The following is an 18,089-nucleotide window of genomic DNA, read 5'->3' as shown; positions in this document are numbered from 1 at the left end:
TAAGTGAGAAAGTAGTGACCTTGCTCCCAGGCCACACCCCCTTTCTGGGCCTCAGTTTCCCCAGCTGGAAAGCCGACGCCCGCATCCTGCTCTGCTCACCTTACAGGATTTGATTTTCAGGCCCAGTTGCCCTAAGGCAGGGAAGTGTGGCATGCAGGGGAAGCTTGGGGTGATGGAAGGCCCTGCGTGGCTTTGGGTTGCAAATGTCAGAGGAGAGTGGGTGGCAGTGGGGGCGCAGTGTAGAGGGGTGAGGAGACGTGGCTGCCCCCGGCCTAGGACCTTGTCACGGTTAGCCATGTCTGGCGTCTGCCCTGTGCCACATTCTGGTGGTCTGGCTCCTGGTCGTCGCCGTGTGCCCTGGCTAGAGTCACCCCAGCCTGAAGCCATGGGAGCCATCTCTCAGCCCTTTAAATATAATCTCTCTGAGCTCTGGCTGGCTCGTGGCAGGGCTTGGTCACTTGCTGTCTGTCTCTTGATAAGGTTAAACACGCAGTGTTCGAAGTCATCCTCTGGGTGGCTGAGCTCTGGGTCTTTTCTGTGTCCAGGAGGTGGCCTTGCGTTTGATTGGAAAGATTCTATCCTGAAACAATTCACAGTATTTTTCCCAGGCTTGAGAATATAAAATCCTGAGCCTTAACTTTCTGTGACTCAACAAAGCCAGAGCACTGCATCTTTTCGTTGGGTTATGGTGCCAGGTCCTTTCAGGGTCAGGGTGACAGGCACCTTAATGACCGAGGGCGAGTAGCTCAGGGATTCGTATTTAGTACTCAGTTCTTACTCAGGTAACCGTGCTTGGTGAAGGGTAGGGGGTGGGTCATTACCATGAATGGGGCACCTTGAGGAGTCCCAGACCTGGTTCTAGAGCCTGGTTTTCATCACGCCTCCATGTCTGATCCTCATGACAGCCTGTGAACTAGGTATGGGTGCCCTAACTGTACAGCCGGGGGAGGCGAGGCCTGCCAGGTCATGTGGTTGTCATGGAAGCTGGTGAGAAGCTGCTTCCCCCCCCCCCCCGCTGCTCCCCCCGGCCCCCCCTCCCCCCCCCCCCCCCCCCCCCCCCCGCTCCAGGCCCCTGTCCCCTCTGTCCATTGTGGCACATGCAAGCATTGTTTAGGTTAAGGGCTGCTTCCTGCTGATAATGTCACGTACCTCCTAGAAGTTTAAATGCTTTTGTACCATTTAGGGCAAACATTTTTCTACAAAGACCACAGAGTATCTATTTGAGACTTTGAGAGCCACGGAGTCTTTGTTGCAGCTGCTCAGTCCTGCTGCTGTCGAATGAAAGCTGCTATAGAAAATAGGTGAATGGATGGGCCTGGGCGCATTTCAATAAAACTTTATTTACAATGGATTTCAGTGTACAGGACCTTAAGCCTTGATCCTTTGTTCTGTTATCAAATATATGTGTATTTAGTCATATTTCAGAAAACTCATAGCATTGCCTTATTTTTACAGCTGACCAACTAACCTATGAAAAAGTGAGAAATTGTTTATTCTTAGTACTTTTGAAATTAACTAATACATTATAATGGAGATAGAAGGAATGGTATTATTCAACCCCCCCCCCCCATGTGCACACCTTTTTTTTGTATATTAGAACCTACTTTATTTACTGAGAATAAAAACTGGTAAACATAGAAACTTTAGTATCAAATAAAGACAAAAAAAAAAAAGAGAAACTATCACATCAAAGACTTCAAATCTAGATGTATTCAGACACGAATTACATAACACATACATAAAACATAAATGTTATGAAAATGTAGGTGTAGTTTGAAGTAGTTCTTGAAAATGTACATAAATCCCTTCTATTTAAAGAAGGTATGTGTAATGGTGCAGATTTCTTTTAAACCATTTAGAAAATAGCTATTAGCTCTAATCCAGTGAGTTATAAAGCGGGTGTTGTCTCATTAACACGAGGTGTTACCGGTGTTCTTTTCACTCTGCCAGTTGACTGGTCAGAGCTCCTCCCTGCCCCCTTTTTTCTTTCTGGTAATTACATAGAGCAGAAGAATGACAGGAGTTACCCTGCAGGATCCACTGAGTCTGTTATGTAGCTTTAGTCCTCACTACAGCTGACCGAAATGGGTTCCACTATATCCCCATTTCATAGGTGAGGAAACTGAGGCTGAGAGAAACAGAGTCCATTGACTGTTTTCGTATTATCTTGGAAGAACGCAGAAGGAAAGTGAGGCTGTCTTAAGAGACTCATTTTTCCAAACTGGGTGAGTTAATGCTTAGGGTACAAGCTGAGGGGATGCCTGGAGGTCTAGCAGGTTGAAGGCTTGTGAGTTGGGCCCCACTGAAGATGGATTGTCGGCAGGAAGATGGGAATGAGCTTCAACGGTTTGAGAAGGCTGAGCCGACTTTGGGCACTGCTTTCAAACAGAGATGTTTTTCTTCCCAGAGTCCAGTGTCCCTTCTCATAATTGTGGGTGTGTCGTCCTAGCACGCAGAGCTTTTGTAAACAAAAAAATCTACCGAGTAAGTGAAAGCTTTATCTGCTGCCATTGATTCATTAAGAAAATGTTTGTGAAGATGTGCTGAGCTTCGAGCTTTCCATCTCTGCCTGTTTCCACTCATTTCGCTTCCACCATTGGAAGCATGTATGCTGCACCTGCTTCCTTTCAGAGTTTAAATGTCTTTCCAGTTAACTGTGAATTTTATGGAACGCTGAGTACTTGAAATCAAACCATGTGGTTGTTCTTCTGGAACTATTTCCAGTTTAACTTTCTGAGGCTTGCTATTTATTGAAAACTAAATGTAAATAATTTACCTTTTCTGCTGGATTTAGGTGGCTACATATTTCTCTGCACCTTAAAAAAAATCACACTTGTGCTATTATATCCTTATTCTCAGTGACTACAACTGGGTGGAAGAGGAAAGAAAATAGATTTATCCACCCATGAGTCAGTTCTTGTTTAACATTTGGGACCAGTACTTTCTTAATTCTCTTCTGCTTGTCTTTTTTTTTTTTTTATCCTGACTCTGTTCTCTCTGTGCTCATTGCTAAAATCAGAATTCATTCATCTTTGGGTAGGGAAACCTCTGACTCAGCATTCTGATTCACTTATTTGGGCTGGTTGAGCCAAGCAAGTTACCAAACTGAAGGGTGTTTAGAATTCTGCCACCAGACCAGTTGTTCATTTATCCATCCATCCATTTATCCATCCATCCATCCATTTATCCATCCATCCATTTATCCATCCATCCATTTATCCATCCATCCATCCATTTATCCATCCATCCATTTATCCATCCATCCATCCATTTATCCATCCATCCATCCATTTATCCATCCATCCATCCATTTATCCATCCATCCATCCATTTATCCGTCCATTCATCCATCCATCCATCCATTTATCCATCCATCCATTTATCCATCCATCCATTTATCCATCTATCCGTCCATCCATCCGTCCATCCATCCGTCCATTTATCCGTCCATTCATCCATCCATCCATCCATCCATCTATTCATCCATCTTCAGAGCTTTCAACTTTGAAGTGTGTTGCCAGGCATTGTGGGAGAAAGGTACATGAGGCAGAGAATGAACTCTTTTATTGAGCAGTTCTGTGTTCCAAAGCTGGGATTGAGTGCTATCTATATGTTCTTATTGAATTTTTGTAGCAGCTGCATAAGGAACACTGGTTTAACCATTCGTTACAGGAAGTGAGGCTCATAGAGATGCAGGACTTGCCAAGGTCGTGGTTACACTTGAGCCAGTGTTTGTTGGGTCTCACCTTTTCTTCTGCTGTCACACTGCTCTGCTTTCTGATGGAAACACTGTGTTTTCCCCACGGTGCTTAGAGGTGTCTGTGATAGATGTGTCTTCACTGGCTGGCAGTGGGGCTGCTGGCCAGAGTGACTGTGACTGTCTGTCCTCCAGTCCAGGGCAGGGGACTGTGATTGTTCTCGCCTGTCCCCTACCTCATCTGCCTCATCCAGAGGAGTGCTCTGCTTACTGATCAGTTGGGCATCTTTTCTCCAGAACTTCTTTTTGCAGCTTATGAAATTTGACTGTGAAGAGAACAGTTGTTTTTCTGAAAACTACATTAGGTGTTTTGGAAAGACTTGAAAAACAAATTACAAAAAAAATCCCTGCTGTTGTAGGTGTGGTTGAGATGCATCAGAATAAACAAGGAGAGGGTGGTTAAACTTGAGAAGGATTCTTCTCTTGGCAAGTACTGAAACGTCCCTTGAAGGAGTCTGCACTTGGACATTACGGGGTGTGGCTTTTGCTGGAAAGACCACAGAACTCCAATCAGCAGATCCACACTCCAAAGGAAATGGCCCTTCACCACGAGATTGCAGAAGGAATGTGTTAAGTTCAAGTGAATGTGTATATGTATAACTTCTGAGTCCTCTCCTGCTCTGACCTCTTGAAATAATCAAACAGCCGTCACACCAGACAGGTAGTCTTCCTATTGAACCAGAGTGATGGCGTCTCACAGCCTCACCTCCTGCTGCTTGGTGAGAAACAGAGGGATGGGTGGTAGAACAGTGAGTCGGCTGGGGAGGGGGGTGTCACGAGATCAGGGTTCTTTCCCAGCTTGACCCACCCCCAGCTGGGAGACCTAAGGGGAACCACTCTGTTTCCTCATCTGTAAAATGGGATGAATGGCTCCTACAGCTGGGGAGAGTCCAGCTAGTAAACAGTAGACGTGAAAGTGCCTTTCACATAATAGATGCTCATTAAATGTCACTTGCATGTGCGATGGGCTCATCATATTGGTCTTTATAATGCCTGCCTTATTTACTATTATGATTATCAGTTAGTGAGGCAAGCAGGTTAGCAAGACTCTTTATTAGGTTAGGCTTCCCAGATCCCAAGTTTATGAACATTTAGACAGTAACAGTCTTCCCACTGTATAGAAATCTGCAAAGCCAGTTACTACTATCAGGAAGGTGTTGATGAAACAGTATGGACATGCTTTTAGAGCAGTGTTTACACACGCTGGTTGTGAGAATTTTCTATCTTCATTACAGCAGATATCCCAGGACCTCAGGTTGCCAACGCCTTCCTCACCTAGCTCATCATTGTGTGTGTGTTTGAGAACTGGAAGTCCTTTTCTTGTTGTTTCAAGGCATAGTGAATACTTGCCAGCTTAGCTTTTTGATGAATTCAGACTGGCCTTCCAGAGGCAAAGAAGACTTTTCCTTCATGGGAGGGGACTATTTCTGTGTTTCCAAAAGATCTTTGTCATTTGTTTGCTTGTAGCGTGATAGTAATTACTAGTGATTAGGAAAAGCATCCTCCTCTGCTAACCCAGTCTTTTGTGGCCTCAGGATCCTTGTCACCTTCCTGGGTCCTGACCGGAGTGGTAGGAGACACATATGTCTTTGATGGGTGTTAATTTTTAAACTCTTCGGCTATTAAAAGGGAAGCATTTCAAGGATAGCTCAGCTTCATGCTTGAGTGGCGGTGATCCGCTCTGTGGCCTTGTCCCTTGTCCCGGAACTCGGAGGAGACAGAACCGCCCTGAGGATGTGAGGGGAGCAGGTGTCTGCTTATCCCCCACGGACCCCGCAGTCCCCTGCCAGTGTTCCAGAGGGCACGGAGCTCTGCCCAGGAAGGAACTTCTGAAATGGAATGTCCGACAGGGATCCTCCTTCCTGTTCCACAGGACACTGTTCTCATTCCAAGCTTATTTTTGGAGGATTTGGCCTTCCTTTGAAGACCCGTGCAGCAGCCTGACTAGATCCTAACATGGGGCCGGCTTGGGGTCGTGGATCTCTGATCACAGACGCATGTGTGCTATGCCTGTTGACTGGATCTTCTCCACTGTTTGAAGAGAAAGGCCCTTAAAATTGGGAAGCATTGTTCAAGCTTTCCACCGTCTGTATCATGAACTTTGACATTTCCTCTGATGTTTCTGATAAGGTAAAAGAATCACAATGAACGTCTTTGTTAGATGTATTGTCAAAGGCCACCGTCTCTGACTTAAAGGGTAATGTCGTAAAGGAAGTTTGTGTCATCTGTCCTAAAAAGATAGAGGAATCACAGAATTTTATGAGACGGAAGAGACCCTGTAGGAAAAAGTTCTCGGGTGATGGCAATACCCTAGGCCTGACCGGGGTTAGTCCATCTCCTGTAAACTCGCAAACCAGTTTCACCTCCTTAATTGATCTAACTTGTGTATGGGTCTTCCATGAGAGTGGGCTTTGAGGACTGATTTGTTTTTATGTTCTCACCGCAACTGTCACAATGGCCTCCGTAAATGTTTGGATGGCATCAACAAACGGGCGAGTGCATACGTCTAAGCTGTAAGCTGTGAAACCCGCCTTTTCACTTTCTGGGGCACTTGAAAGACGCCCTTCACTTAAAAGACCCGTCAGAAGAATATTGCTTTGCATGAAGACTCTGAGGCCCAAATGTGACACAGACATTCCATCGCTGCCAGGATCTGAATGGAGATGACCACCTGTTTCCTGCAGCTGGGCCAAGGCCAAGGCTGTGCAAGCGCCCTCCCCTACTCCCTCCCCCAGCCTGCTGCATTTCTGCACGTGGTTCGTGCTCATCTTCTGGTACCAAGGCCCCAACTGGCCCATCCCCATCTGAGCCCTTGTGTTCCACTTCTTCCTTCCTGTGGGAGAAGGCCCCTTGGGGCGCAGCCCCCGGCCCAACCTATTCAGGCCTCTCACCCGGTACGTCCCTCACTCAGGATTGGCTGTGAGCCTGCGTGTTCTTTAGTGTCTGCACCTGAAACCTCGCTTGATTCTATTCCTTCTCTAGTGACCACCCCATTTCCCTCTTCCCTTTCACAGAATATACCCTTGGCAGGGATTGGATTAACACATCAGTTCAGTAAAAGATCTTGCCATCCTGACCCGAAGCCCCTTGAGGGAGCAGGATGGCGCAGTAGAAAAGCACAGTCAAGGGCGCTTGCTGCGCAGTGGACCGTCCGGAGCCTGGCACTCACTACTGTGACTTTAGCAGGACCACGACTTCCCGACCTTTCCGGGTCCGTGTCTAAACTTTACTCAGTTGGTTTGCTAGGTGGGTGGAGGGCCACATAAGATACAGGCAGGGCACACAGCAGAAGATTGAAAACAATCATTCCTCCTTTAGCCCTTTCCACAGACGCTGGAGGAGAGTCCCATCTTGGTTCTGCGTTTCATACTTTTTGAATTATAAATGCCGTGAGCCTGGAAGGCCTAGACATTGATGACCCCGGTGGAGGCAGTTGCTGTTGGCTGCCTGCCTCTAGCACATGCTGACCGTCCTCTAAAGAAGCCTGAAGGTCACTGTGCAAGGTCATGTCAGGGCGAAGAGCACCACGTGCCACCAGGGGAAGCAGCCCCCTCTCCAGGGCACCCTCTCCAGTGACACTGGTGTGTCCTGTTCACTGTACAGGAATGCTTGGAGACCCTCGACCTACGGGACCTGGGGCTCAGCCGGGCAGCCGGGGGCATTTCCTCGGCGAGGAGCATGAGGCTGGGTGATCACAGCCAGATGAACGGGGCGGGGCTCTCGGGCAAATAAGGCTTAAATTGTCATAGCTGTCAGATTGGTCGTGTCACGTCAGCTGCCCTTTGGAAGACTCGATGAATGTGAGCTGCCCGAGTTAATAACCTTTGTTACATTTTCCTAGTGTTTGGAGTCCCCAAACACATTTAATGAAGGAGGAATGTTCAACAAAGCATTCTGGCAGCAGCTGCGATTAAACCTGGAACCCGTGGCCAAGGCTGCCTTGGACTTTGTGCTCACAGTCCTAGGAGTCTCGCAAGGAGATGGTCTCACCCCTGTGCCGTCGCCTGAGCGTGTGCGTGACCTTCCTCAGAGACTCATTCGGGCACTTGGTGTAGGGCACTTTTCCGGTTTTGTTTTGTTTGTTTGTTTTGGTTTTTTTTTGCCCAGATGAGAAAGAATATTGAGACTGTGCAACCTTTCTCATTATTTTATTTAACAACAAGATGGAAAGCACGATAGCATTCTAATAAAGTAGAAATCAGGGAGCTGTAAAATAAGTTAATTCTGCCTCGAAATAGGGCAGTTGCGTCAGAGACACGAACTGCTCAGGACAGCCATGCAGCAGCGGTGACTGAGCGCCTACTGTCTGCTGGGTCCTGCGGTGCTGGGGCGGGCTGGGGGTGTGTGTGAGGATGAAGACGCCACCCCTGAGCCCCAATCAGCTAAGTGTGACAGATGGGAGATAACCGGAAAGGCGCTAATGAGAGGAGATACGTGACTGGGATGAGGATTTTCAGGGCTCTGGATGGGGGGGGGGGCGTAGGCATGGGGGATTTTACGGAGATAGAGGTGTTGGGGCATTTGGCTGGGGGAGTCAAGCATTACAGATTTCTCTCTTTACATATAAATTTATAGCTGGGCTTTGGAGCGAAGAAGTCCCTAGTCGGCTTAAACATCAAGGACCGCAGCCATGTTCCTAGGACTAAATGTAGTTGACCAGTACTCTGAAAGGGAGCCCACGGCAGGCCACCCCCTGCCTGTGTCCACTTACCTTAAGAGTTTATTTCCCAAGGGGACCTAGCGTCGGTCTGCCCTCTGTGACTAGTTCTCTGCGTTTGTCTGTTTCCTCTTTTCTCCCAAATGCCATTTCTTAGTTGGGTTTTTTTTTCCTCTTTTTTAACCCCAAAGTGAGGTTTCCTTACTTACAGGACGAAAGAGAGAGGAGGGGAGTAATGTTTGGAGGGTAAATGAGTAGGAGTTGAGAACCTTTTATGTTCCAGCTCCAAGCTTGGCAATCAAGTGTTAGCTGACAAGACCCCTGGAGAACGTCCAGTGACCCATCCAGTGGATGAGGGTGCACTCAGAGAAGGCTTCATTGTTTTGTACAAACAAAAAGTTGAGGGTTCGTTATTTTGTAAAAATGAAAAATTCACCGGGCCTCTTTAAAATTATTTGCTGTTTTTGTTGTTGGTGCTGTTAATACACACAGACCAGAGCTTCTCAAACGCTGGTGCACATAGGAACCACTTGGGTCCTGTAAGGTGCGGATTCTGACTCAGCAGTCTGGGGTGGGCCCCGACTGCTCCTGCTGACCCGGGGTTGACTGCCAAGGCCATGCACCGCACAGCTGCTGGTGGGTTGGTTTCAGCAGCAGGGAGAAAAGGGACTGAGGTGAAAGAAATTGGCAGGTTTGCTGCTCTAGTCAGCTGAGCACACAAATCAGGCTGGTGACTTGTGTCTTCCAGGTGTCACTGATGCCTTTGGTGGTAGGGGTGTGTCCTTAGTGGCCGATGAAGGTCTATTTTTTTGTTTGTAAGCAGTAAGACAGTGTGGTTTGGGAGGATGAGGAAAGATAGTACAAAGAAACGGAGAATTGGGCATTTTACTATCTCATTTAAAGGAGGGTCTGTCCAGCTGTCCCCTTTTATCATATAAGACACCCCCCCAGTGGGTGCCTGAGATGGTGGCTAGTACCTAACCCTAAACATACTGTGTTTTCTTCTGTACGTACATACCTGATAAAGTTTAATATATAAATTAGGCACAGGAAGAAATTAACAACAATAACTAATAGTACAATAATTATAGCCATAACCTATAATAAAAGTGATGTGAATGTGGCCTCCCTCTCTCCCCCAAACTACCTCATCGTACTGTACTCACCGCTTCTGTGTGATGTGAGATGATACAGTGCCTCTGTGACAAGGTGACATGAACGGCGTAAGCACCGTGACATAGCGTTCGGCCACTGTCAGGTGGACTTGGACTCAAGCACTGTGGTTGTGACCCTCAGGGACTAGTGGGTGGGGCTCACTCAGAGGGGACACGCTGGACAAGGGGGTGACTCACGTCCCAGGCAGGAGGGAGCTGGACAGCCGAGATCTCATCACAAGGTTCAGACCCGGCGCATGATTTAAAACTTAGGAATTGCGTATTTCTGGAATTCGCTGTTTAGTATTTTGGGACCGTGGTTGACTAGGGGCAACAGAAACCACGGGAAGTGGAACGGCGGATCAGGAGGGACTTCTGTACGTTACCCTTCTCACTGGAGAGGGTCATAGCCGTTTTGTTGTTCTGATTAGTTTATACCTTCATGTGTACACTTGGATCTGGATCCCAGCTTCCCGTGTGAGAGAAGTGTAAGGCCTACCGGAAAGTTCTGTCCGTTTTGGGAATAAAACAAAATACAAATTTTTCTTACCGTCAATAAACTTTATTAAATAATATAATTGCCATTATTATCAATGATTTCTTGCCAGCGTGAGGGCAATTTGTAGATCCCATTTTTGAAAAATGTTTTATCTTTTGATGGGAAAAATGGAACCAGTGCTTGTTTGATATCTTCTTCATTTTTGAATTTTTTGCCCTTCAAAAAATTTTATAAGGACAAAAACAAGTGATAGTCGGAGGGTGCTAAATCCGGGGAAGATGGTGGATGCGATAGACATGCTTCTGTAGCATTTCTTCCTTGTTGAAATTCATAAAAATTACAGTGGCGTAAATGAACTTTATCAGTAGCCATGGGTACACTGTTGCTTCACACATAAGACTAACGTGAATCAACTTTGTTTTAGTTAATTTGCTACGTCAGTATGTATACATTAAGTGATAAAAATAGAGAGGCACACATGCGCCAAATAAACATGTGCTTACCTGTCGAAACTTGTTGTGATAGAAACGGACAGAACTTTCCAGGAGACCTGATAATTGTATTAATGACTGGTGGAAGCTAATTTCACTTGCTCGACCGGTGTGGCCGCTGCTCAGATCTTTTGGGGGAAATCTCATCTAGAACCCCCACCAGAACTTGACCCAGTGTTGAATTAGAATCAACAAACATTATTTTAAAAACCATTTCTTGTGGTAAGTCTTTGCCCACTGAGAGTGGGCTTTAATTTTTCCTTTTAGAAACAGGACTTGGAGCCAAGTGCCGAGCCCAAGGTGGACAGCCAAGCTGTTCAGTACCGTCAGTGACCAGAAGGGGCGTTGGACTGCGAAGTTGTCGCAGAAACTGCTTTTCTTCAGTTACTTACAAACCAATTTCTGGATACCGTTCTTACCTATGAGTTCCCCAGAGGTTTTGAACAACAAGAGTTTTATTAAAGCCTGGGCTTCTCAGACACCAGCAACCATTTGGTTGGAGAAACTTCCAGTCTGGAGCAAGATGCACCTTATTTGTACTAACTCTGTGGTGACGTGTGTGCTAACGGAAGGCTGCACAGAGAGAGGGTCCTGCCCCTGACTTCTTCTGTTCTGCTTGCTTTCTGTTCAGACCGAACCGGACAGACAGCTGCCAGCACCAGCAGTCTCCAGATCTCTGCTATCCCAGTGGCTACGGCGGAAGGCCGGAGGGAGTAGGCAGGGACGGGGGCACCAGCACTGCTCACCCCCCCACCCCCGTGTTTGGAGGACTGGGGATTTTATTCTCTAAGCAGTGGAGTCACCAGCAGGCACGGTGGGGTCAGATACGCCTTCCGAGGTTGGCTAAGGAAGCGATACGGATGGTTTGAGCCGTGGAGGGACAGAGACAGGCAGACCCCAGTGCTTCCGTGACAGGAACCTGAGTGGTGGCTTTGGGAACGGAGTGGACAGTATGAGGCCAGAGACATCTCAGGACAGATGGCAAACCTGGGGATGAGCGAGGGACAGGGAGAAGTTGACCAGGACTCGAGGCCAGGTGCATGGTGAGGCCCAGAGGGCAAGCAGGGTGGTGATAAGGAGAGTGGCAGCTGGCCAGGGCAGGACGTGACCTTCGCAGAGATGTTGGGCCCCTGGTGTGGACACCCTGCCTCCCCGTTGTGTGTGTACCTGCCCTTCAGGGTCTGAAAGGGCTCACCTGTTGTGAAACCAGTGTGTTCTGTTTGCTCGCTATGGACACAAAGTACATTTTGTATCAGTGGGGAGATGCTTGGGTCAAGGTAGTGACCTTCGGTTGGTGCTGTTCTCAGCGACCTTCAGCTCAGGGAGTCTGCCTGGAATCAGAGTCCAGAAAAGCTGGCCTGTCCCTGTCTCTGGCTTCCGTGCCTTTGACCTCAACACCTAGAGTGTGCGAGGTGCCCTAGGCTCGAGGGCGAAGCCGTGGGGTGCTGGCTGGTGAACTGTGTGAGCGCTCCCATTGGTCGTTATTGTCCTTTGCTCATACATGCGTGTTTGGCTCAGAGCATGGTTGGCAGCTGTATCCCAGTGATGACGCTCTGTTGAATCGTGTATTTGAGAACACGCCAGTGGGTGGTGAGCGTTGCGACACGCCAGGGCCGAAGGTCTCCAGAATGATGAAAGCAGGGAGAGGCGGGACCTGTGACTTGGGTGCTAGCTTTAGATGTTGACGAAAACAGAGCCAACTCGTCACTCTCTCTTCTTGGTACCAGGTGACATACAGTATATGCTAAATGCTTGGTGTGCATTAAATTTTATTCTTACAACTACCTGTAAATAAGTACCGCTTCACAGATGGGAGTGTTCAGGCCCGTTGGGCTTCACAGCTTGCTCCCGGTCACACAGCAAGTAAGAGGCAGGGTTTTCCTGACCCTTCCCAAACCCATGCACTAGACTAGTGCTTGTCAAACTTAAAAACGCCTATGACTCGCCTGGGGTCCTATTGAAATGTGGGCTGTGATGTAGAAAGGAGGTCTGGGGCGGGGGCCCCAGGTCCTGCTGCTGGTTTGTGGGTCCCACTGTGTTGCAAGCGTCTACACCACCTGGTATGTGGCTTCCTTTTGAATGTCACTTCCAGTGTTTGTAAACCGAGGTGAGGAGCGCAATGATTTTTTGTCCCGCCTCCCGTAGACTTGCTGTGGGAACTGAGGTCCTATGTGTGAAATCCTTGTAAATCAACATGATTAAAAATATCAGCGGCCTCTCATCTTTTCCTCCCAGACCTCCCTCCTCCTCATCTTCCAGTCCTTTGCCTCTGTTCCTGCTCAAACCCCGTGTCCCCTTTATCCATCCCTGTGTGGGTGACAGCCATCTGTGTAATGTGGGCCCCCTGTCCGCTGATGGCTTTGTGGACGGGCGACTTGCCAGGAGGAGTGGTCACTTTCCATGTAGTCCAGCAGCTTCGGGTGGAGTGAGAGTGGGGCCTCTGGGTCCATGGCCTCTTTGGACCCCGGGAGTAAATAGCCCACCTTTGAAGGTGGTCTCTCCCAGGGGGAGGGGGAGGTGATCTCTCCCTGGGCCATACTTCCTAGGATGCTGATTAAATGTACTTGGTCTAGCAGTTTTAAGCAGTTCAAGGAGGAACTGTGTTCCTTGGAGCAGATGTGTTATTTCCAGGAAGGCTGAGACAGGACTCGGCACGTGGGGGCCGATGCAGAAAGCATGGCCTCCCCATGCCTGTCCTCACCCCTCCAGTTCTCTGAAGGGTGAGTTCCACCCCACCCCCCGGGCGGCAGGCTCTGTTTAAGAAGGTGTCTAACGTGTGTAATGTGTTTTAAAAGATTACAGTTAAGGCCCTGGCCGGTTGGCTCAGCGGTAGAGCGTCGGCCTGGCATGCGGGGGACCCGGGTTCGATTCCCAGCCAGGGCACATAGGAGAAGCGCCCATTTGCTTCACCCCCCCCCCTTCCTCTCTGTCTCTCTCTTCCCCTCCCGCAGCCAAGGCTCCATTGGAGCAAAGATGGCCCAGGCGCTGGGGATGGCCCCTTGGCCTCTGCCCCAGGCGCTAGAGTGGCTCTGGTCGTGGCAGAGCGACGCCCTGGAGGGGCAGAGCATCACTCCCTGGTGGGCAGAGCATCGCTCCTGGTGGTCGTGCTGGGTGGATCCCGGTCGGGTGCATGCGGGAGTCTGTCTGACTGTCTCTCCCCATTTCCAGCTTCAGAAAAATACAAAAAAAAAAAATAAATAAATAAATAAAAATAAAAGATTACAGTTAAAATGATGAGGATAAAAACCGTGACTGCTCAGAAAGGGGATGTTCTAGCTTGGGTAATTCGCTGAGGGAGACCCCTCGTTTTCTCAGGGTGCAGGGGAGGCTGTGCGGGGTGTGTCTGGGAGAAAGGAGTTTCCTGTCAGACAGGCTGAGGTGGGGCTGTGTCTCGCTCTGTGCTGGGGTGGCGACAGTCCTGCTTCCCCTCCGCCAGGGCAGGAGGCCACATAGGTTGGAGGTCTTAGCCATCGGCCAGTGTGGCTTCTACTTGAGGCCTGTTCTAGAGAGGAGCTTGCACAAGGTCCAGCCAGAGTGTAGTTCAGTGCTCCGATCTTGGGTGTCCGAGTCAGGTCCCCTTAGGCCTGAGTCCCCAGGCCTATCTCCCCGAGTCTGTTTCCTCCTCTATAAAACGGGGTGACAGGGTTTTTGGAAGAATTAAAATGAGTCACTGAGTGTACAGAGCCCAGGCCTGGGGCTGGCTCGTGAGTGCTCAACACTAGCTCATTTCCCTCCTGGCCCAGGCACCATCTTGGTGAATAAAATTTTTCTGTAGATGGTCTAGGATTACCTAAAACTTACACATGTTCCTTTCTGAGTGTGCCACAGTTTAAGGACACTTAAGGTACAAGCCTTGGAGCTAGACACCATCTGGGGTTGACTCCTAGCTTTAACCACCTCTGGAGGTGGTCCCCACAGAGGTCTCCCTGTCTTCACAGTGGGCGGTGGGCAGCGTAAGACTCGACTCTGAGGGTTGCCAGGAGAATGAAATGAAATGTCATCAAGTGCTTCTCACAGTTTGTCCATTATAGACATCCAGTCCGTGGAAGCTATTAGTAAGTTAGTAAAATGCCTGTGACTTGGATTTTCTGCCCAGCGCTCTCACCAGTGGGAAGAGAACCCCCTTTGGGATCAGGTACCATTGGCGTTTGTGTCCCGAAAGCCTTGTTGTACCGACAGTGGGCTTGAAGGTGAGCGGGCCAGGGCCCCTCCAGGTTCTGCCACCTGTGTCTTCCTGGCCTTTTCCGGAGCCCCTGCCCCAGGGCGGCTGGGGGACCAGGGCAGCGGGTCCTGCTGGGCTCACCCGCAGTTCCAGGTTCCCCGAGGGAGTTAGCTGTGGGGAGCAGGAGCCGGAGCCTTCCTGCCAATCAGGGTCATAAACGCCAGCCCGGGCTGGGGCGGCCTCCTGCTGCTGGCGTGTGCCGCTGGGCTCCCTGTCCTGTGGCGGTGGTGGAATTGGAAGGGATAATTGGCGCCGTGTTCTGGGAACAGGCTCTCAGAGCGGGAAGACCAGGAGCAGCTAGGCGGATGTCTTGAGGTTCAGACGTGCAGACGATGATGGAAGCACCCCCCACCCCCCACTAAACCTTTAGCTTCTGCTCAAGTTGGGAAGCCGTTCTGGGCTTTTCCTCCTAGCTACTGTTCTCTCCGTAGGAAAGGGCTGTCCCTTGGAAATGGCAATGTCACGGTTTTCTTTCCAGAGCACAGCTCACATCACTTCTCTGCCTGTTGTTCCCTGGCTCCCCGTCTATTGCCCACGGAAGTTTAGACCCCTCAGGCTGGCACCCAGGGCTGGTCTCCCTCCTCCCTGAGCTGTCTCTCCTTGCGTGATGTCCCTGGCGGCCACACGGGGCTGCTCAGCTCTGGTCCCAGCCCTCCCCCTTCAGGAGTGTTTCCTGGTCCCCTCCCCTGTTTTCCTGGTCCCCTGGCGGCTCTTCCCCTTGGCGGTGGCTCTGTGTTGTGCAGGAGTTAAGAATGGGGATTTGGAGTCTTGATAGTCCTGCTTTGAATCCTGCCCCCACCACATTCTTGTTTTGTGACTTTGGATAAGTGATGTCACGGGAGCCTCCGTCCCCTCCTCTGTAGAGGTGAGGCGCCTGCCTTGGGGGACTGTGGACCAGGAAAGGGTTCAGTGTCTAATGTGTGCAGCTAGTGCTCAGTAGGTGTGAACCCACGTAGTGATGCAGCTCTAACTTCTCCTTGGTAGTCAGCCCTCATCCTTCCAGTGCCAACTAACTAAGTGACCCCGTTTTAGCTAGGTAAGGTGGCTGCAGGTCTCCAGACAGCCCATAGGCACCCTGAAGACACCGGGTCAGAGGTGCCGGGGTGCAGGAGGGGAGAAGCACCACCTCACTGTCTCTGCTGAGAACCGGGCGGCTGCCTCTTGCGGCCCTGGAAGGTTTTCTCCGTGCAAACATTGGCATGGATTGTGCAGCTGCTTCCTGGTAATTGGAAGGACTCCGGGTGAAGCAACATCCTGTGACAGGCTCGCTTCCAACCCGTGGGTGCCGGCCGGGCAGGGCTGGGAGCAGTCTGCGGGCTCGTCAGCTGCTGTGACCCGCAGATGCCTCCGGAGACCTTTCTTAGTGCCAGGGCAGCGTACACCAGTCCCTGTGACAGTTGCCATGTAGATGCGACCCTTGCTTTCTTTCTCTCCTGTCCCCTGGAGCAGAGGCTGGGGTCATGTCCTGGGGAAGAAACTTGGAACCAGGGGTCCCAGACAGAACTTGCAAGGGCCCTCTGATCTGTCCCTGCTGAGCTGAGGTCATTTCTAGCCACATCCCGTGCCCAAGTGCATCTCCTCGCTGCCTTCCCAAGGGCAGGGGAGGCACCTTCCAACAAACTGCCGAATGGAATGAACTCTCTCTAGACCCCCCTCACCCTGCTCTGAGACTGCTCATTTCTGAACTTATTGCTTCTGAAGGTCCTTCCGACTGGGGCTGCCTTGACCATGGGGTTGTTTTTTAGCTGAAGCAGCCTGGCAGGAAGGCCCCTGGGAGGCAGTCAGTGGGGCTGGCCCAGCCCGGCACTGTGCATATATAATAACGTTCCCGAGAGAAGAGCTGCGGAAACCGGGAATGGCTCTGCACTGAGAGGTCAGCCTGCCCCTGGAGGACCCACGCAAGCACAGCCCCCTCTCCCGTAGCCCTCAGGTTCGCTGTGCGCTTGCTTTTGTCCAGTTCTTCCTTTATTGTCCTTATCATCATCATCACCGCCTGCTTACACGTGGCCCTGGGGCCATACTTTGGTTTGAACCTCAGCCTCTCCCTTACTGTCATCTGGCTCTGCACAGAGTAGGTGCATATTATGCTTAAGCTATAGTCACAGACTGTAGAAGCTGACCCTGGAAGCCAACGGGGAGGTGCAGGGAGGCAGTGGGGACATTGCATGGGTGTAATCCTGCCAGCTGGGCTTCTTGGACAGACACGTTGCCGTGCATGACGGGTTTGCTCATGAAAATGGATGTAGCTTTTCCAGTCGGCAGTGTCTGGAGTCTGTTCATCAAGAAATAAAAGGAACGGGATGTGTTTAAAGAAGGAAGTGTAGCTGAATTTGCAGCTGGGGCATTGAAACCCTTCCCCAAAGATCTCAAAGCTGCAGTGTTTGTGTGTGTGTGTGTGTGTGTGTGTGTGTGTGTGTGTGTGTGTGTGAGAGTGTGAGTGTGTGGTGGGGTGGGGGTGGGGGTGGGGGGCCTTAACCGGCCTTCTCTCCCCCGGCCAGGACCTGGCTGCCTCTAGGCGGGGGTCGAGTTGCCTCGCCAGCAGATGGTCTGTACCAGCTGAACTGGGCCATGAAAGCCAGTGTCTGAAAGTGCTGGGCTGTCTGAAGTTTCAGCTTTGTCATCCTTAAGGTCTCAACCATACAGTCATTTCTCTGGATGGGACCTCTGCCGGTAAACAGGAATTGGAATTGTCGGGATGGGCTCCATGCAAAGATCAGAAGGATTCTGCTACTTGCCAAGAAGTGGGGGAGGGGACTCTACAGTTTGTAGTGTCTTGTCTTGTGATGTATCTCATATGTTTTTTAACTAGAATCTTCTGAGGCCGGAAGAGAGGCTCACTTTAAGGATGAGTACTCTGAGGCTCAGAGAAATCCCCTCCAGGGTCGCGTAACTGGCGGGAGGCAGAGCCAGGACTCGAATCTGATTCTGCCCGACAGAGGTGACAGCCATGGACACAGTACCTTCTCATTCACTCTTCCTTGTGGCTCCCAAGCTCAAAGCACTGCCCAGAAAACCATTTCCCTGGCTAAGGATGATTTGCATATTCAAATTTGAACCCCACACACCCTGGCTCTGACAGATTGAGGACCATGTGCTGCTGAGTTCTGTCACTTGGAGGACATGTAGGCATGTCATTTATAGAACCTATCTATCTATGGAACAAATACAATGAACTGAGCATCAGGAAATTTCCAGGCACTTGCCAGACATCTGCCATTTGTAATGTGGAGGGTAGGAAGGAGCTTTGTGTGTGGGCCTCACTCATTCCCATGCTCATACCTCCCAACTCGGGGCAAGCCCATCTCTTTG

The 18,089-nt window shown here is 50.0% G+C and overlaps 1 protein-coding gene across 6 annotated transcripts in view; it reads left to right on the top strand.

The window, feature by feature from the left end:
• MTSS1 (MTSS I-BAR domain containing 1) overlaps positions 1–18,089 on the top strand; it is a 152,134-nt gene that overhangs the window by 75,106 nt on the left and 58,939 nt on the right. Inside the window, exon 1 of one of the 6 annotated variants that reach the window (XM_066379482.1) lies at positions 13,209–13,278. The exons of the other annotated variants lie outside the window; for them this stretch is intronic. Coding sequence (XP_066235579.1) covers positions 13,224–13,278 — 55 coding nt within the window. The 5' untranslated portion in view covers positions 13,209–13,223. Of the gene's footprint in view, positions 1–13,208; positions 13,279–18,089 lie in introns of those variants that run through there. 6 annotated transcript variants of the gene reach the window in all.

This window comes from Saccopteryx leptura, chromosome 3, assembly GCF_036850995.1.
Source record: "Saccopteryx leptura isolate mSacLep1 chromosome 3, mSacLep1_pri_phased_curated, whole genome shotgun sequence".
Lineage (NCBI taxonomy): Eukaryota > Metazoa > Chordata > Mammalia > Chiroptera > Emballonuridae > Saccopteryx > Saccopteryx leptura.
The sequence above is the reverse complement of the archived record's forward strand: the minus strand, read 5'-3'. Positions and strand labels throughout refer to the sequence as shown.